Genomic DNA, 21,412 nt, shown 5'->3' on the forward strand with positions numbered 1-21,412 from the left:
CTGTCACACCCAAATGGCCGCTTCGGTGTGACACTGGAAAGCAGATAGTGTCCATATTCCAGTAAAAGGGGAACATTTTGTACTTTCAGTTTCTTACTTCAAATTACATTGATGAGTTCCATGTAAAAGAATTATATACATTGCACAGTGTTCCTAGATCATGATCAGACCTGTACCTTGTAAAATTCCTGCCATTTTGTCTTCCTCTCCTGTTTCTCAGGCCCATCATTTTCACTTTTCATTTTAATTATTTCTATTTCATTACTGGACACTCTTTTATGACTGCTTTTACTTAATTCTGTATTTAACTTTGGTGCCACCAGTTTTTTTAGACTTGTCTGATTTTTTTCTCTTTCATGCATTCTTTCTTCCTATAGCTCCTGCTTCCTTAATCTTTTTCATTTTCTCTCATACACTTTTTGTTTTTCATTCTTTTCCTCACACAAGCTATCTATTACATGTATATTAATCAAATATTAATATTAACTGTATATTACATGTATATTAATCAAATATTAATATTAACTGTATATTACATGTATATTAATTGGTGTTTAAATGAATGCAGGTGGTGAACATTCAGTGAGGATTCCTTGTGCACCTATAAATTGACACAGACTGAAACCATGCTGTCTGAGTTTGGAGGTGCTTGCTTGTAATGTGCAACCGTATATAAATGCTTATAAAAATGTGCAAAGATTGGCTCCATTGGCAAAGATCTATCCTTCACCAACTGGCTTTCTGAATTAAAACATTATCTGTTTTTCTGTTTAAATCCTGAACCTTCTGCTGCTGACCCAGACTGCACTGCAGTGTCACAAGAAAGAAAGAAAGACTTGCTTATATATACTGTCTTTCTTGATCTTGGGATGTCTCAATGTGCTTTAGAATTAATGAAGTACTTTTGAAATGTAGTCACTGTTGTAATGCATTTTCTCATATTTATATTTTATCTAACTGACTTAGAAAAATAAATAACTAGTTGCTGAAGGGGAAGATCACTCTGGAGGTATATTCTCTGAATGCGAAGTAATTACTCAGTATCCTGGATATTTATTATATTAAGCTAGTTTTCCAGTTATTCCTATTTTGTCAAGCTCTCCATATTCTGGACATGATATGGCTGATAATTATTTGCTGGGTTTGCTTGGAAGACATCTTTTTATCAGTGGTCCCAGCACCTGCTCCTTGCTTTCACTGTGGACTAGCTTTTTTGGGGACTCCCAAGTACTTGCTGCCTTTTAGCATACATTCACTAGAGCCCGAAAGATAAAGATAATCAGAGAGAAGAACAAAAACTGTTTATGCACTTGCAAATCGGAGTCAATGGCAAACGCAGGATTCCCTTGCTATGGAATGACAGAGACATGCACGTTACAGGTAAAGAAATGACAGACAGAAGCAGAAAGGTGGAGATGTACTGTGAGTACATCGTATGTTGAAATATGTAATGCAGCAATGTGTGAGAAGAGATCACTACATTATTAACATCATACATTACATCATTATTACACTTACCTTCAATAATACATGCACATAGCGAAAAGGTCACCCATGCCCAAGCAGAAATTGTATTTTCTATGGAAACTGTAAAATTAAATATATATCTTATGACTTGGTTTTTATATTAAAACAAACACTTCTTGATAACTAAAATCAATGAAAAACAAGAAAACACAAATGCTGAACATTTGAAACACAAACAGAAATAGCAATTATATCTAAAACATGAACCTCTATTTTCTCCACAGATACTGACTGACGTACTCCGTATTTCTAGCAATTTATCTTTTATTGTAGATTCAATGATTCCCTGTAAAAGGTAAAAACTGACTCACTGCATTCCAGTTTTTTTTAATATATGGGACGTGAGCACTGCTGTCAAGGCCAACAGTTATTGCCCATCTCTAGCTGCTCTTGAAATGGTGATGAGCTTTCTTCTAGAACAAATGTAGTTAGTTTTGATGAAAGGTTACCGATCTGAAACAATTACTCTGTTTCTCTCACCATAGACGCTGCCAGACTTGCTGAATATTTCCAGCATTTTGGATAACATGGACAAAGGATGTTGTGCATTTGGATTTTCAAAACACATTGGAAAAGATGCCACACAACTGGTTCTAAAACAAAATTATAACTCATGGGATTGGAAACAATATGCTACCATGGATTGAGGATTGGTTAATGGACAGAAAACAAAGGCGTGGAATAAACTGGACATTTTCAGGTTGGCAGGCTGTAACTAGCAAGGACACCACAAGGATCAGTGCTTGAGCCTCAACTATTTGCACTCTGTATTAATGACTTAGAATGAGACCACTGAGAGTAATGTATCCACGTTTGCTGGCAAAATAGGCCAGAATTTTACCTTCAGCATGCAGGTGCGCACCCAACACGCCAGAACGTAAAATGATGCGCGATGACGCCAACATCACCGCGCACTGTCGCGCTATTTCAGGCACATGCCAGAGCCGGCTGCACACCTGCCGATAATTGAAAGGCCTATTAAGGCCATTAACAAGGTAATTAAGTTGAAGTTTACGCTGCCCGTCCAACCTAATGGTTGGTGGGCAGGCGAAAAGGCCAAGCGGCCTTTACATTTTTTAGGAAATCTCATCCACGAGCGGCATGAGGTTTCCTAAAGCTAATACAAATTAAATAAAAACTTCCTTTTGAAATTAAAAGCATGTCCCATCTCATGTGACACAGTCGCATGAGGGGACATGTTTCATTGAATTTTTATTGTATTTATCAATTTTTTCAAAAAGCGCTTCAATCTCCCTGAGGCAGCTCTGTGCCTCAGGGAGATTGAAGCGCTCTTTCGCGCGCATGTGTGAACTGCACGCCAGACCCACTCTCCCTCCTCCCCCCGCCCTCACAGGTAGCGCTCAAATTGCCGCTCGTGATCCACGCAGGGCGGGCCTTAATTGACCCGCCCGCATGAAATCACGGTGCGGAGCTGATCGCGGGTGGCAGTCGGCTTCCCCCTGCCCGCTCCCGCTGAGCCCGCCTGATGGGAAAAATTCAGGCCATAAAGTTAGGTGGGAAAGCAAGTGATGAGGAGAACGCAAAGAGGCTGCAGAGGGATATAAACCAGTTTGGTGAGTGTGCAGATGGGATACAATGTAGCAGAGTGTGAAGTTATCCAATTTGGTAGGAAATTGAAAAAAACAGAACATTTTTGAATGGTGAGAGACTGGGAAATGTTTGCATTTGAAAGGACCCAGATGTCTTTGTTATTGAATCACAGAAAGTTAACCATATATAAAGTATAGCATGCAGGTATAGCAAGCAATCAGGGAGGTAAATGGTATAAAAACAGAAAATGCTGGAAATACCCGGCAGGTCAGGTAGCATCTGTGGAGAGAGAAACAGAGTTAATATTTTAGGCTGATGACCCTTCATTACATCCGAAGGGTGAGGCTACACCTGAAGTACAAGATAGAATCACTTTGAAAATATTCTTCCATCCAGGGCAAATGAAGGTCCCAGCTCCGATGATCTGTGAGTCCCACCAACCTGCGTGACCTTCCTGAAGATGACCGATTAAGAGGCTACCACCAAGAGCCCTGTCCAATTAAGGATGACGGCGGATTCTCAAGGCTGCAAGCCCAATCAGAGGGCCTGTAGCTTTGGACCAAAGGCAGCCCCACCGCTGCTCAGGTAGCAAGGACAGTGCAAACACCTCAACACAGAGCTATCTTTAGACATGTGCATCAAATACAAAAACAATGAAGGCCCAAGCCTCATAGAGGAGGAGAAACCTCTCTGGAGGAGTTTTTTGGGCTGTGGATGAAGTCTTTCCTGCCCGCAGCCCCATCATTGGTGCATGGAGCATCCGATTTCAATAGTCCCCCAGAATACCATTGGGAGACCACCTCCATGGAGCTGCTTGGTTCAGCACTCAGCGCAAAGCTGTTCTGACACCGAGAAGATCCCAGGCGAGTCTCTCAAACCCCCTCAATAGACTCCTAATTGATAATTATTGTCTACCCACCATTTCTATTGTTTACCTGCCTCCCACAAGAGACATGTGCGTATCGATGAGCCGGCCCAATGCCCTAAACTACAATTTTCGTCCTGGTCCTGATTCCAAACCCATCTCTGCAGGACCGAGAACGTGAGTAGATTTAGTGTCCCTACCTAAGAAAGGATATACTTGTCCTAAAGGGAGTACTACAAGTATTCACTAGGCTGGCTCCTGAGATGAGAGACTGTACTATGAAGAGAGATCGAGTAGAAAGGGCCTATATTCCCTGGTTTAGAGGAATGAGGGGTGATCCAATTGAAACATATAAAATTGTCAAGAGGCTTGACAGGTTAGGTGCTGAGAAAATGGGGATACCGGGTCACAGTCTCAGACTAAGGGATTGGCCCTTTAGTACTGAGATGAAGAGAAATCTCTTCACTTAAAGGGCTGTGAATCTTTGGAATCCCTTACCCCAGAGGGTTTTGGATGCACAATCATTGAGTATATTAAAAGACAAAGGTCGAGAGATTTTTAGGTACTAATAGAATTAAGCGATATGGAGATAGTGCAAGAAGGTGGAGTTGAGGCAGAAGATCATCCATGATCTTTGTTGAATGGGGTGCAGGTTCTAGGGGCTGAATGGCCTACTCCTGCTTCTATTTCTTATGTTTTTATTCTCTGTTTTTATTTCAGCCCCTGATCTGCTCTAGTCCACAGAATTTATGTGACTGATCCAGTTGAGTTTGAGTTTCTGGTCAGTGGTAAACCCTACATGTTGATGATGGAGAATCCTCTGATGGTAATCACATTGTATATAGGCACATTGGAATTGCCAGGTGAGAAAAAACCACAGTTCATCTAGTTCACCTTATCACTCTGATACAACGATAGTAGAATTGAAGACTATTCGTGGCAATCAATCTCTATCTACAGCAGACTCAGACAGTCAGCAAGGAAAACCTGCTAGTTGCGATATTCTCTCAAATGTACCACCACACTTACCATTACTCAGCAAAATGTTAATTTCTGAAAGTACATTTACATTAGGTAGATTTTTAGAATATTTTTGAAATAGTGAAGTTAAAGGACATATTGAGGTTACTGAACATAAGTGAAGTTAATATGTGTTGTGTAGCAACTATGGATTCAAATTCTCCACCGCTAATGGTAATGTGAAACATCTCTTCATTCAAATTCCCTAAAAGTATAAAAGCATAAAGCCTTCTGAGTTTAAATTGTCCAACAGGAGTTGCTGCAGAAACCACCTTTTTATATATTCATTCATGGGCTGCCAGCATGTATTTCATCCCTAATTGCCCTGGGAAGTCCGCCTTGTTGAACCATTGCAGTTCGTCTGGTGCAGGTACATCCACAGTCCTTTACGGGGGGGGATTTTCAGAATTTTCACCCAGTGAGACTGAAGAAATAGCAATATAGTTCCAAGTCAGAATGTGTGGCTCGAAGGGGAACTTGCAGATGATGGTGTTCCAATGCTGTTCTTGTTCTTCTAGGTGGTAGAGTTCTGGGGTTTGGAAGCTGCTGTCAGAGGAGGCTTGGTGAGTATCTGAAGTGCATCTTTTAGTTTGTACCCATTTCTGCCACTGTGCACCAGTGGTGGAAGGATTATACGTTTAATGATTATATTAATAATTTAATTTATATTTTATGTTTAATTTAATAATATGCAAAAAGGAAATGTTTGGCTGAGGCAAATGAGGGTCCATTACAGGCAGAGTCAGGAGAACTTATAATGGGGAATAGAGAAATGGCAGAGAAGCTAAATGATTACCTTGTGTCTGTCTTCACTGAGGAAGATACAAGAAATCTCCCAGAATTAGAGATCCAAGGGACTAGGCAGAATGAGGAATTAAAACTAGTATTAGCAAGAAGGTTGTATTGGAGAAATTAATGGGACTGAAGGTTGGTAAGTCCCCAGAATCTGCTATTCTACATCCCAGAGTGCTGAAAGAGGTAGCTATGGAGATAGTGGATGCATTGGTAATCATCTTCCAAAATTCTATAGATTCTGGAATGATTCCTGCAGGTTGGAAGGTAGCAAATGTCACTGCACTATTTAAGAAGGGAGGGAGAGAGAAAGAAAATGGAATTCCAGACCTGGTAGACTTACATCAGTAGTAGAGGAAACGCTAGAATCTATTCTAAAAGATATGATAAATGGACACTTGGGTAATAATGATCCACTTGGGCATCGTCAACATGGATTTATGATTGGGAAATCATGTTTGTTGAACCTGTTGGAGTTTTATGAGGGTGTTACGAACAGAATTGATAAGGGGGAATCGGTGGAGGTAGTATTTTTGGATTTTCAGAATTTGATGAAGTACCCCACAGGAGGTTGGTTACCAAAATTAAAACACGTGGGATAGGAGGCAATATACTGGCATGAATTAAGGATTGGTTAACAGGCAGAAAACAGAGAGTAGGAATAAATGGGTTATTCTTGCATCGGTAAGCTGTGACTACTGGAGTATCGCAAAGATCAGTACTTGGGCCCCAGCTGATCACACTATATGTCAATGATTTGGATGTGGGAACCAAGTGTAATATTTCCAAGGTCACAGATGACACAAAGCTAGGTGGGACTGTGTGTTGTGAGGGAGATGCAAAGTGGTTTCAAGGGGATTTAGACCGAGTTAGTGAGCGGACAGGAATATAGCAGATGAAACATAATGTGGAAAAACGTGAGGTTATCCACTCTGGTGGGGGGAACAGATATGCAGAGAATTTCTTAAATGGTAAGAGATAAGAAATTGTAGATGTACAAAGGGACCTAGGTGTCTTCACCAATAAGCCACTGAAAGCTAATATGCAGCTTTTTTTTATTATTCATTCATAGGATGTGGGCTTTGCTGGCTGGTCCAGCATTTATTGGCCATCCCTAGTTGCCCTTGAGAAGGTGGTGGTGAGCTGCCTTCTTGAACTGCTGCAGTCCATGTGGTGTAGGTACACCCACAGTGCTGTTAGGGAGTTCCAGGATTTCGATCCAGCGACAGTGAAGGAACGGCGATATATTTCCAAGTCAGGATGGTGAGTGGCTTGGAGGGAAATTTCCAGGTGGTGGTGTTCCCATCTATCTTCTGCCCTTGTCCTTCTAGGTGGTACCGGTCGTGGATTTGGAAGGTGCTGCCTAAGGAGCCTTGGTGAATGCCTGCAGGGCATCTTGTAGATGGTACACACTGCTGCTACTGTGCATCAGTGGTGGTAGGAGTGAATGCCTGTGGATGTGGTGCCAATCAAGTGGGCTGCTTTGTCCTGCACGGTGTCAAACTTCTTGAGTGTTGCGGGAGCTGCACTCATCCAGGCAAGTGGGGAGTATTACATCACACTCCTGACTTGTGCCTTGTAGATAGTTGACAGGCTTTGGGGAGTCAGGAGTTGAGTTCTCGTCACAGGATTCCTAGCCTCTGACCTGCTCTTGCAGCCACAGTATTTATATGGCTAGTACAGTTCAGTTTCTGGTCATTGGTACCCCCCAGATTGTTGACATTGGGGCATTCAGTGATGGCAATGCCATTGAACATCAAGGGGTGATGGTTGGATTCTCTCTTGTTGGAAATGGTCATTGCCTGACACTTGTGTGGTGTGAATGTTACTTGCCACTTGTCAACCCAAGCCTGGAAATTGTCCAGGTCTTGCTGCCTTTGAACATGGACTGCTTCAGTATCTGAGGAGTCGCGAATGGTGCTGAACATTGTGCAATCATCAGCAAACATCTCCACTTCTGACCTAATGGTGGAGGGAAGGTTATTGATGAAGCAACTGAAGGTGGTGGGGCTGAGGACACTACCCTGAGGAACTCCTGCAGTGATGTCCTGGAGCTGGGATGACTGATCTCCAACAACCACAACCATCTTCCTTTGTGCTAGGTTTGACTCCAACCAGTGGAGAGTATTCCCCCTGATTCCCATTGACTCCAGTTTTGCTAGGGCTCCTTGATGCCACACTCAGTCAAATGCAGCCTTGGTGTCAAGGGAAGTTACACTCTCCTCACCTCGGGACTTCAACTCTTTTGTCCATCTTTGCACCAAGGCTGTAATTAGGTCAGGAGCTGAGTGGCCATATCGGAACCCAAACTGGGCATCAGTGAGCAGGTCATTGCTAAGCAAATGCCGCTTGATAGCACTGTTGATGACCCCTTCCATTACTTTACTGATGATGGAGAGTAGACTCATGGGGCGGTAATTGGCTGGGTTGGATTTGTCCTGCTTTTCGTGTACAGGACATACCTGGGCAATTTTCCACATAGCTGGGTAGATGCCAGTGTTGTAGCTGTACTGGAACAGCTTGGCTCGGGGCGCGGCAAGTGCTGGAGCACAAGTCTTCAGTACTATTGCCGGAATATTGTCAGGGCCCATAGCCTTTGCAGCATCCAGTGCCTTCAGCCGTTTCTGTGGAGTGAATCGAATTGGCTGAAGACTGGCATCTGTGATGCTGGGGACCTCTGGAGGAGGCCAAGATGAATCATCCACTCAGCATTTCCAGCTGAAGATTGAAGCCTTATCTTTTGCACTGATATCCTGGGCTCCTCCATCATTAAGGATAGGGATATTTGTGGAGCCTCCTCCTCCAGTGAGTTGTTTAATTGTCCACCAACATTCATGAAAGGATGTGGCAGCACTGCAGAGCTTAGATCCGATCTGGATGTGGGGTTGCTTTGCTCTGTCTATCACTTGCTGCTAATGCTGTTTGGCATGCAAGTAGTCCTGTGTTATAGCTTCACCAGGTTGACACCTCATTTTTAGGTATGCCTGTTGCTGCTCCTGGCATACCCTCCTGCATTCTTCATTAAATCAGGGTTGATCCCCTGGCTTGATGGTAATGGTAGAGTGGGGGATATGCCGGGCCATGAGGTCACAGATTGTGTTCAAGTACAATTCTGCTGAGGGCCCACAGTGCCTCATGGATGCCCAGTCTTGAGTTGCTAAATTTGTTTAAAATCTATCCCATTTAGCACGGTGGTAGTGCCACACTACACGATGGAGGGTTTTCCTCAATGTGAAGGGAGGACTGTGCAGTGGTCGCTCCTACCAATACTGTCATGTTCAGATTTATCTGCGGCAGTCAGGTTGGTGAGGATGACCATGGAGGTGCAGCAAGCAATTTGGAAAGCTAGTGGTATGTCAGCCTTTATCACAAGAGGATTTGAGAACAGGAGTAGTGAAGTCTTGCATCAATTGTATAGAACCTTGGTTAGACGCACCTGCAGTACTGTGTGCAGTTTTGGTCCCCTCACCTTAGGAAGGATCTTATTATCGTAGAGGAAGTGGAATGAAGGTTCACCAGTCTTGTTCCCAAGATACTGGGACCGTCCTGTGAAGAGAGATTGGGGAATCTGGGCCTGTATTCTCTAGGTTTTTGAAGAATGAAAGGTAATCTCGCTGAAACCTACAAAATACTTAAAGGAATAGACAGGGTAGATGCAGGAAAGACGTTTCCCCTGATTGGGGAGTCTAGAACCAGGGGACACAATTTCAAAATAAGGAGGTAGCCACTTAGGATCGAGTTGAGGAGATTTCTTTTACTCAGAGGGTTGTGAATCACTATCCCAGAGGGCTGTGGAAGCTCAGTCATTGAATATGTTTAAAGCAGAGATTGACAGATTTCTAAATACCAATGATATAAAGGGATATGGGGATAGTGTGGGGAAAAAGGCATTGAAGTGGATGATCAGCCATGATCGTATTGAATAGCAGAGCAGGTTTGATGGGCTGAATGGCCTACTCCTGCTCCTATGTTCCTATGTTAAGGTGGTGCAAGGGTGCCAATCAAGTGGGCTGCTTTGTCCTGGATGGTGTCAAGCCTCTTGAGTGTCGTTGGTACTGCACTCATCCAGGCAAGTGCAGAACATTCCATCACACTCCTGACTTGTGCCTTGTAAATGGTGGACAGGCTTTGGGGAGTCAGGGAGTAAGTTATTCACCACAGAATTCCCAGTTTGTGCTCTTGTAGCCACAGTATTTATGTGGCTGGTCCAATTATGGTTCTGGTCAAGGGTAATCCCCAGGGTGGTAGGCAATTCTGCACTGGTAATGTCAAGAGGAGAGTGTAGAATCTCTCTTGTTGGAGATGATCATTACCTGGCACTTGTGTGCTGAGAATGTTAATTGTCACTTATCAGCCCAAGCCTGGATATTGTCCATGTCTTGCTGCACATGGACACAGGCTGCTTCAGTATACGAGGAATAGAAAGTGGAACTGAACATTGTGGAAACATGAGTCAACGTTCCTACTTCTGAACACAAGGAGGAAAGGTCATTGATCAAGCTGCTGAAGATGATTGGGCCTAGGACATAACCTTAAGGAACTCCTGCAGCGATATCCCAGAGCTGAGATGATTGGCTTCTAACAACCACAACCATCTTCCTTTGTGCTAGGTATGACTCCAACCAGTGGAGAGTTTTTTCTTGATTCCTGATCCCTGACTCTGCCAAGTGTCGATGTGACTTTGTGATCGACAGGTAAAGACTCAATAACAAGCTCCAACTAACATTATACTGTTCGATGTTAGTGTTGTGCCATCTTCTACTCTACATTCTTAGTGAATTTGCAGTATAATTCTACAGCATTATGGTCTGGTGCTCATCAAAGCAGTTTCAATAAGTTAACACTGGAATTCACTATTGAAGATTACACTAGAACATTAATTCTGCCATTATTTCCCCTAATTATGAGCTCAATGGACCCTTAATCATTGGTGTTAGCATTAGTGAATAAGAGACTAGTGGTAAATGTGCTTTGTACTTAGTTATTGTTGAAAAACATGTTACCATCAATGCTAAACGTGTTAATTGCTAGGCAAATTTAGCCAAAAGCCTAAAGCCCTAGTAAAGTCATTAGGATACAAATCTTGGTCATTGAAAACACCAAGAAACATTGTTGTTGGTCCTGATATTCACAGCTGTGTGTTTTAAAAAGTCGATCAGGGTTGGATCACTGAACTGTGGGACAGTGGGAGGAAATGAGTCACGACAAACTAGTGACTGAGTTCTGTTATGGAAGTATGACAAAAAATAAATGTCCTATAAGGGAATTAGAACATTTAGACTTTTGTCTTGGATGTATTTTGAGTTAGCAGCAAAAGTGCACAGTGTCCTAAACAAGAATATTTTTAACCTATTTTGGCTTTGCAAAGGGGGCAGTTCTACCTGCCTGCTTTTTAATCACTTTCTTAATACTTTTAAAATTTAAACAAACCTATTTTCTGTTCTTCAGCCAACTTGCCCATGTCTTTAGTATTCCTACTTCCACAGCTTTAAATTCTACCACAAGATCCTCCACAGTTTTCGTGACTATGCTACCTTTCATCCTCTTTTCCTTCCCCATTTTCTCCTTAAACATATGCGGAGCAAAACTGAGAAAGCAAAAATATTTAAGCACTAAGTAATGTCTGGCAGTGCAACAATTATTTAAAAAGAATATCAGGAATAATAAAATTCAGAAAGCACGGTTTTTTTTCAGTAAGATCATAAGAAATAGGAGCAGGAGTAGGCCATTTATCCCCTCATGGCACACTTAGAAACTATCAGTTGTTTCTAGAATATGGCTGTGATGCAAGTATAAGCCCAACATTTGAGCCATTTGGCTTCCTTTCAGATAAATGTCAGACATCTTATATCTTTCAGAAGAAATGAGATAAAGGCAAGAACTCTCACCCCAGATGCTAGGTTGCACAACAATTTCAAAACATTATCTCCAGACATTCCAGCTGAGCAGGATACTTGGTTCAAATTCTATTACGGATCACAATCACAATGAGTTTTTCTTATGTGCTGACCGGGAAAGCATACTAAGCTTTCTAAATATTACTCCTCTTGATGCCCTGCCAGATATTGTATGAATTGTATTCTTTTAATGTCTCTGCTTGTCCAGAATATGTTTTTCTGATCTTCTGCCAGCAAAAGGCCCAAATGAAAACACTTTTCCATCCAAATATTCCTTCCTCCATAATTTTCCCCTGCGCTACAAAAATAAATGATTGGACTTTTGTGAGAGAAGTCCTCAAGAGATAAACCTGCAATTGCGGAAAGCAGATCAAGAACTCAAGAGGTCTCAGCTTTGTAATACATCCCTAATGCTCAGCACTAAGGCAGTCACAGCCTGCCATAACTTGGCAGCACCATGTAAAGTATTGCTAATCTCAGGTCTCGGGGTTTTCCAAATCATGTTTGAAATTCTGCAAGAAGTACAATAAAGCCTGAAACAGAAACAGACTAGCATCTTCGACATAATCCCTATGATGACTTAGTGAATAGACACTGCCCTGTGTGGTAGAAAGTCATTCAGACCAAGAAGTTGGGGCTTGTGAGTAATGACAACACATGTGACAGAAAGGAACCTCATATCAATTTACATTGCACACGGCTCCTAAAATGGGGTATTACAAATATGTGCATAGTTAATTATAAATAAAATAGAAAGTGCTGGAAATACTCAGCAGGTCTGGTACTATCTATGCAGAGAGAAACAGAGTTAACATTTCGAGTTTCTGTTTGGTGATAGTACAAATATAAACATGGGGGTGCAATACTAACTGTCACCACTGGGCGGAAACAGAGTGGGTAAGCAATTAAAATGAAGCAGCTGTTTATTGTTTTTGTTTTGGATTTCCAGCATCCGCAGTTTTTTGCTTTTATATCAGCTGTTTATTTCTCTCCATTCCTACCAATCTGAGATTTTAACTCCGTTGGTTTTGCTGTGGATGAGGCTCCCATTGGACTCAGGTTCTCACTCCATTCCACCCTCAATCGCTATATCGCTCCCAAGCACTGGTAGAAAGGCAGTCAATTCCTAGGGAGTTAGTCATAGCCAGAGGGAGTGCATCAGGTGACACACAGAGCCTAAGTATCAGAACTGTGGGTTACACACGGGAAGGACGACCCTGCTGGCTGAAGGGTCAAGTTATGTAGTCCCATGGCCTAAAAGCCTGGATCACACAAATGCTGTTTTTAAAAAGACAATGGGCGAAATTCTCCCATCCGGGACTAAGTCCCATGGCGGGGACAGGGAGTGTTTCCTACTGCAGAGGCCAACGGGAAATCCTGGGGGATCTTGCAGCCCAAGCATCATTAATTATGCAGTCAAAGGTTTCCAACATCTAGTGCGGCAGGGCGGGCTGGATGGCACATGTCCCGCTGTCATATCCTGGCGCCATATTTAAAAGACACACCTTACTGTCAATTCCCATTGAGATGTCAGGACGTGGAGAGAGAGGTCCAACGTCCAAGTTCAATGACACCTCCCTGCATGTCCTTCTCGAACATGTGGAGGTCAGGAGGAGTGTTCTCTACCCGGCTAATGGGAGGAGGAGGCCGAGCAGGGAAATCAACCCTGCATGGGCACAGGTGGCCAATGCTGTAACTGCCCAAGCGGTCCAGCGCAGGTCAGCCAAACAATGCCTGAAAAGGATGAACGACCTCATCCACTCCGCCAGGGCTAGTGAAGCTTCAGCTGCTCACCCTAACACAATGAAACCAATGCATGCGTCAGGGCCAACGGCATAAGGTCGTGCCTCATAGCCCCATGCAGTACATCCACTCTGCAGTGGAGTGAACACTGTGCCTACTTCACCCTTCCACATACAGGGATCAATGCTGTATGGAAGTAGTGGGAGTGGGGGGAAATAGGCTCAGATGCAGAGGGAACCAGCATCCTCTGCAACTCAGATGCCTCTCTGAGCATTTCCTTGCATGTGAATGGGCTTAGCGCTCTGAGGAGAGCTGGTGCACAAACCTTCTGGACAACTTGTAGAGCATTAATGCCATGCCACACAATCCAGTGGGTTATCTCTAAGAGTGGAAGTATGAGGAATGAACGTGAAATTGCTATGTACGAGTGGATGCAACATATAATTCCTCTCAAACCTATCTTCCCTTGTTTCCTAACAAGGGAAAAAAGACACTGCTGGGAGTAGCCTATAGGCCCCTGAACAATAGCTAAACTGTAGGACAGAGAATAATTCAGGACATAATGAGGGCATGTAAAAAAGGCAGCACATTAATTGTCGGTGACTTTAATCTTCATGTAGATTGGGAAAATCAAATTGGCAGCGATAGCCATGAGCAAGAATTCATACTCTGTGTTCAGGACAGTTTCCGAGAACAATATGTTGTGGATCCAACCAGGGAATAGGCTATTTTGGATCTGTTAATGTGTAATGAGGCAGGTTTAATAAATGATCTCAGAGTAAAAGATCCCCTAGAAAACAGTGAACATAACATGGTAGAATTTAGCATTCAGATTGAGAGTGAGAAACTTGGGTCAGAAACAACAGTGCTAAGCTTAAATAAAGGTGATTACAAAGGAATAAGGGCAGAGTTGGCTGGAGTGGACTGGGAAAGGAGTTTAGCAGGGAAGATGGTTGATGAACAATGGCAGACATTTAAGAAAATAGTTCATGACTCACAACAAAGATATATCCCAGTGAGGAAGAAGGATTCTAGGAAGGGAATAAACCAACCATGGTTAATCAAGGAAGTTAAGGACAGTATCAAATTGAAAGAAAAAACATACAATGTGGCAATGATTAGTGGTAAACCAGAGGAATTGGGAAGTTTTAAATGCCAACAAAAGATCTCACGATCCTTTCTAGGATCATGATTTTGAGCAATCCTCTGAAAGTTCTTCAAGCTTTTTACTTAATCACCTGGGCTAGAATCTTCCGTTCGGCGTGCGGGGGCGGACCCTGCACGCCAACGTGTAAAATGATGCACGGTGACGTTGGGCATGCGTCCTGACGTCACCGCGCATCATTCCGATCTTCAGTTCAGCGGGCATGCACCCGGGAGCAGGCGCGGAGCTGCATGCACCAGTTGGTTGTGCACCCGTCGAACTGTCAAAGGCCTATTAAGGCCATTAATTACCTAATTGAACAAGTTGTCAGGGCTGTCCGTCCAACCTTAAGGTTGACGGGCAGGTGAAGAGCCCAGACGGCCTTCACATTTCTCATGAAACCTCATCCACGGGCGGGATGAGGTTTCATGAAAGCTTTGTAAATTAAATTAAAATTTCCGTGCCTCAGGGAGATTTCTGCGCTCTTTCGTGCGCGTGCGTGAAAGAGCACAGGTCCCGACTCTCCCTCCTCCCCCTGCCTGCACAGGTAGCGCTGAGCGCTTCCGGGTGCGCGTCACGGTGGACAGGCCTTAATTGGCCTGCCCATGCAAAATGGCGGTGCGCAGTCGATCATGGGCGGCAATCAGCTCCGCGCCTGCTCCCGAACCGCCCGCCCAATGGGGAGAAAATTCTCCCCCTGTGCCAATCCTACAACGAAGTTCGGGGTGGCAGTGGGGCTGGGGGGTACTCAACTTCCACTTGAGCTGCAAGGAGACAAAAGGATAAATTTTAGAGGGCTGCAGGACAGGAATGCATATTTGGAATTCAGATGTAGAAGTGAGCACATGTATATGATTTTCCATCTATTAAAATTAAAAGGCACGCAGGAAACTATGGCAGGCACTGATTTAAACGGTAGTACATTAAATATAAAATAAAAACAGATAGGGCTGGATTTTCACCTTGGCTTGTGGGCGTGTGCCCGACACACACAAGCGTGAAATGGGATGATGTCAGGCGAGTGTCCCAATGTCATCACGCACTCGTGCACTATTTTGGTCGGCAGGCGCCCATGGGAGTCAGCAGTGCGCCTGCCGACAATTAAGAGGGCCGCTAAGCCCATTAATAACTTAATTACAGTGAATTTTTCCCTGCCTGTCCAAGCTTACGGCGGGCGGGCGGGCGAAAAGGCCGAGCGGTCTTTGGGTTTTTGAGGAAACCTCATCCACGGGCGGGATGAGGTTTCCAATGTTAATTAAAAATAAAATAAAACATTTTAAACCTCATTTTTAACATGTCTCCAGAGTCAAATGAGGGGACATGTTTGCCTTACTTTTAAAATCTTAAAATATTTAATGTTAGAAATCTTCAGGTTTCTGAGGCAGCTCTGTGCTTTCAGGGAGCTTTCACTGAGCGCACCCTCGGGCATGTGCTGACTTCCGCACTCGTCCTCCTCCCCCCACCCAACCCCAGCAGCGCTGAGCGTTTCAGCTCGCGATTCACGCTGGCTGGCCATTAATTGGATTGCATGCGGGGCATGATCGTGGGTGGCGGACCGTTGCACGGCGGCTCCCGGGCCCGCCCACCGCGCCCACCCACCGCACCCGCCCGCCCGGCGAGTGGAACATCCTCCGCATAATGCCCAAAATACTCAGCATGTTAGGCAGTGACTGTGGAGGGAAACAGAGTTAATGGGCAGAAATTAGTTGAGGCGACCGGGCTCCCGCACACCAGTTGGAGAACTGAAGGGCACTCTGCAACATCTTTCCATGAGAGGCCTGAGGCTATTTCATTTCAATCAGGCATATGACTGGAAAAAAATAAAAACGGTTATTGCTGGGAAAAGTCAGCAGGTCTGGCAGCATCTGTCGAGGGAGAAACAGGGTTAATGTTTTGAGTCTAATATGATTCTTCATCAGAACTGGGGAGAGGTAGAAATGTGATGGATTTTATGCTGTTGAAAAAGGGAGGTGGAGCGAAATAGAAGGTCAAGAATAGGTTGGCGGTCAGGAGAGATTAAATGACAAAGATGTCATGAAACACAAGACAAAGGGAGTGGTAGTGTTAGTATTAAAGACTAAAAGCAGGTGTGAATAGTGGAATAATGGTTAGCACTGTCTGAAAGCAAAATAGCAGAATTTGTTAATAGCAGAAAAAGGGTCAGCACTGTCTGAAAGCAAAACATGAGAACAAGTTACAGACTGGCACTTCAGCCACCCTGCTTCCTGTAAGGATTCCATTCCATTCTCCCAGTTTCGCTATTGCATCTGTCCTGATGATGCTACTTTCCACAATGGCGCTTCTGACATGTCTTCCTTTATCCTTAGCTGAGCATTCCCCCAAACTGTAGTTGACAGGGCCCTCATCCACATCTGATCCATTTCCCACACTTCTGCCCTCACCCCTTCTCCTCCCTCCCAGAACCATGTTAGGGCTCCCATTGTCCTCACCAGCCTCCGTATTCAAAAGATCATCCTCCTCCAGTTCCACCAACTCCAGCATGATGCCACCACCAAGCACATCTTCCCCTCACCTTCCCTGTCAGCATTCCGAAGGAACAATTCCCTCCATGACACCCTAGCCCATTCCTTTATCACCCCAACGCCTCATCCCCTTCCCACGGTACCTTCCTATGAAATTGCAGGGGGTGTAACAACTGCCCTTTACCTCCTCTCTCCTCGCTATCCATGATTCCAAACACTCCTTCCAGATGAAGCAGCAATGTACTTATACTTTTTTCAATTTAGTCTACTCTATTCGCTACTCACAATGCAATCTCCTTTACAATGGGGAGACTAGACACAAACTGGGTGACCACTTTGCCAAATACCTTCGCTCAGACCACAAGCATGACCCCAATTCTCCTGTTGCTTGTCATTTCAATTCAGTGTCTTGTTCTCATGCTCACATTTCTGTCCTTGGCCTGCTACAATGTTCCAGTGAAGACCAACACAAGCTGCAGGAACAACATTTCATCTTCTGATTAGGCACTTTATAGCCTTCTGGATTCAACATTAAGTTTAACAACTTCAAACCATGAACTGTGCGTTGGCCTTTATTTTCCTACTAATACGTTCTGTTCCTTTGCTTCCAGACAGCACTGACTTTTATTCTGCTATTAACATCTGTTTTAGTCTTTAATAGTATCATTACCACTCCCTTTGCCTTGTTTCCCATGACCGCTTTGCCATTTAATCTCTCCTGACCTCCAACCTATCCCTGGCCTTTGCTCCACCTGCCCCTCCCCCTTTTCAACAGCATAAAACCAATCACATTTCTACCTCTCCCCAGTTCTGATGAAGAGTCACATTAGACTTGAAATGTTAACTGTTTCTTTCTCCACTGATGCTGCCAGACCTGCTGAGTTTTTCCAGCATTTTCTGTTTTTATTTCTGATTTTCAGCATCCGCGGTATTTTGCCAAGACCTTGCTGGGCCTCCCACTCAATCGAGTCCCCACGCTTGAGAGCTGCCAGTCAATCAGAGGCCAGCAGCTCTCACTGAAACCTTCACCATGGATCATCACTCAATCCCTGGAAAGAGGTAAATGGGGTGGGATGGGGGTCATGGGGATAGGGTCACCAGTGAGGGGTGGGAAGGCGGGGTTGTTGAATGCAAAGGCAGGAGGTGTCTTTCTGCAGGTCCTCCCAGTCCTGCTTCCTGATGCTGGGTCCATCAACCGGATTGAATGCCTGTGAGCCATCATTAAATTCCAGTGGGCTCAGGGATAATTTCTCTCAGGTGGCTTGTTAATGAGCCCAAGTGACATCCTCATGTCAGGCTCTTCCTGCTTCCCCACTATATGTGGGACAGTTTTCCCACCACCTGGGATTCCCATCCAATTCTCCTGATCTCCCTGACATCATGCCCGCTACAGAGGGCTCCTCTAAATTCCACCTAATGTTGCAGGTCGACGATGACCCTTCAGCTGATGAAGTTTCTCCCTCGAGATGCTGCCTGACTTTTTGAAGAGAATATAATATTTTTCAATGTTACTGTGGGATACTGTGAAGCAGGCTTGTGGGGGCTGTGTAGAGTGTGCATTTGTGTGTGTGTGTGTGCATATGTGTGTCACTAATTTAATTAGGCTGAAGGCAGTCAAACTGCAAGGTTTAAATCATTAAAGGTTAAAGGTGCTAAGTAGTGGGGTACAAGTAAATAGGTTAGAGCTAACATTTGCATTTTTACGTAAGTTGGGAGGCATTTGAATTTCAAAGGAAAATATTTGCAGCTTTCAGGAGTTCATAGGTTAGCAAGTAGTGGTGATATCATGTTTTTTTTATGGACCCAAAAGCAAGGACAAAATGGAAACATGAAGGATATTCTTTTTGGAAGGGTTTGAGTTTCAAAGGGGTGTGAGAACAATGGGTTTAAAGATTAAAGAGGAAAAACATATTTAAGGAAAGATTGAAAGCTGTATTGGGGTGGCCATGTGAGATCTTGAAGGATGGGTTATGCAAAGACAGACCTGTGGCCCCTAGTCACCCCAGATAAGTGCTTGCTTGGTTCAGAAAACAAGGTTTTGTTACAAGCCTTGGATTTCCATTATCAAGTGAGAGAGAGTGAGAGAAGCTTGAGAAATACCTCCCTTTTAGCAACAGTGGGTACCTTGTGGTAATATTACTAGGTGTTTTGTAAATTAAGAATCTATTGGGGCTGTTGCCTGAAAAAGGGTGAGTCTAGCTAAGTAGAAATCTTTTGGGAAATATTGCAAGACTAAATTTAACTGTGTAACTGTAATCTTGTGTGCTTAAGTTTTCTTTTCTTAATAAATATTTTAATTTAATATTTAAAATTTCCAAAAGCGGTAGTGGAATCCTTACTTCTGACTTCAGTACACATATCTTCTCATCATAAAAATACAAATTACAAATCGTTGTGATAGCTTGGCCAAGTTTCCCTTTGGGATTTGGTCAGCCCGGCAATTACCACCTGCCATATCATAACAACTTGCTGACTATTTCCAGAATTTTCTGTTTTTATTTCAGATTCCTAGTATCTGCAGTATTTTGCTTTGGCGTAACATTAAAATTGGATTTAGGCCATTCAATGGTGATGTCAGGAAATACTTCTTCACATAAAGGGGAGTGGAGGTTTGTAGCTTTCTTCCCAAAAAAAGCTGTTGAGGCTAGGTCAATTGAAAATTTCAAAGCTAAGATTGATAGATTTAAATTGTTTACTTGTCCATACGAATCACTTGTTCTGTATGGGAATCTCAGCATTAAATTCAGTAGCTAATCCTGGGAATGTTTGCTTGTTAGGAATTTGGATGTAGATCTCAGTACATGACGCATGTTTCTCTATCATTGCATTAATGGATCGAGAGTCATCCAGCACTATTGATCTCAAAGTCCAAGTTCCTGCTATGAATCCCTGTCATGTGAAGCATTGCATCAGGAACATAAAACCTGCTGATACAGTCAACCTGAAATGATATTTTAATGGAAATATCAAAATACATGGAAAATAAACATCGACTATCATCTCCGTGCCTCAGGAATTTCGTAACAGCAATGATAACATTATTAAATAGGGTAGTGAAAGATTAAAGCAAAATCCTTATTTAATCTCAACACATTTACCATTTACAGGAAGTAACAGCACATCAGTGAAATGACTTGCAATATTCAACATAATTACACACAATGTTACAAATCCACAATGTTTCCAGATCTAATAACTATGTTCATAAAGGTATCTTGCATATGGTTCACATGACAAGCTCATTCTATACGACAGCTAATTTAAAAAGACCAGTCTAAAAAAACCTGAAAATCTAGAATGGGGGACAATTCACAGCAAGACATCCCCCCACCCCCTCCCCCCCCACCACGCCACACCCCCCCGCGCCCCCCCCCCCCCCCACCACCCCCCCGCAAACAATCAATACCCTATCATTTACATGTGGTACTATCATGTCAAGAGTTACCTAACAACAACATGCATTTATGTAGCATCTTTAATGTTGAAAACAACCTGAAGCATTTTGCTGACATATAACCAGGAGGGAATTCTGGAGCATGAAGCCCAGAGTGCTGAAGGCATAGCTGCCAACATTGGGGCAAAGGAGGCAATGCATAGATAAAGAATGAAGGTGTAATTTAAAGCTGAAAGTTATAATCAAATACTTCTTATTCAGTGTGTGAGGATCCATTATGAACTACTGCCTTATTAATCCAAAAAAAACTGCTAGTTTAAATTATGAGAGCAATGCTCATTAAGACTGTTATTCTAAATTTCTTCTTTAACTTAATTGGATTACGCAGTATTTGTCTACTTAATATAATTATCTGCAAACAGTAATAAAAACAGGAAATGCTACAAACACTCAGTTAATTTAGTCATCTGTGGCGAGAACAAACACTTAGTCTCTTACTGAATCACTCAATAAAACTTACACATTGTTGATAGATCCTTAGGAGTGTCTATCCACAGTGTAATGGTGCAGTATCATCAGTAACTATTTCAATTCTTCAAAACTGGGAACTAAATATGTAGGAAATGGACAGCAGATCCGTTGGCATCTGAAAACAAAAATGTAGATTAATATTGCGAGTACTGCCCGTGTATCAGAATCCAGGTTGTGACAAAACGTTTACAACTGAAACATTAAACTGGCTTTTCACTTTTCAGATGTTGAAGGCTGAAACTTTGTTCCAACACTTTCTGTTTTATTTAAGATTTAGAACATTTGCATTATTTGATGTAAAGAAAAAAGCTGCATGTTGTACACCAACTGAACACACTGAATTTCATATTCTGTACCATTTGTTTATACCACTTCCTACTCATGTAACCAAAGGGCTAATTGGAAGATTATAATCTCTAAACTAATTACCCCTGTAATAGGATCATTGATTTGGCTAACAACATC

General features: G+C 43.1%; 1 protein-coding gene across 2 annotated transcripts in view; it reads right to left on the minus strand.

Moving 5' to 3' along the window:
- LOC144685179 (interleukin-6 receptor subunit beta-like) overlaps positions 1-21,412 on the minus strand; it is a 154,408-nt gene that overhangs the window by 101,168 nt on the left and 31,828 nt on the right. For both annotated transcript variants that reach the window (XM_078549626.1, XM_078549625.1), the window contains exons 2-3: positions 20,937-21,062; positions 1,519-1,587 (exon numbers count right to left, since the gene is read on the minus strand). In XM_078549626.1, the coding sequence (XP_078405752.1) occupies positions 1,519-1,587; positions 20,937-20,940 (73 nt within the window). In that variant the 5' untranslated portion in view covers positions 20,941-21,062. The remainder of the gene's footprint in view (positions 1-1,518; positions 1,588-20,936; positions 21,063-21,412) is intronic.

The sequence above is a fragment of the Cetorhinus maximus genome, chromosome 1, assembly GCF_964194155.1.
Source record: "Cetorhinus maximus chromosome 1, sCetMax3.hap1.1, whole genome shotgun sequence".
Classification (NCBI taxonomy): Eukaryota; Metazoa; Chordata; class Chondrichthyes; order Lamniformes; family Cetorhinidae; genus Cetorhinus; species Cetorhinus maximus.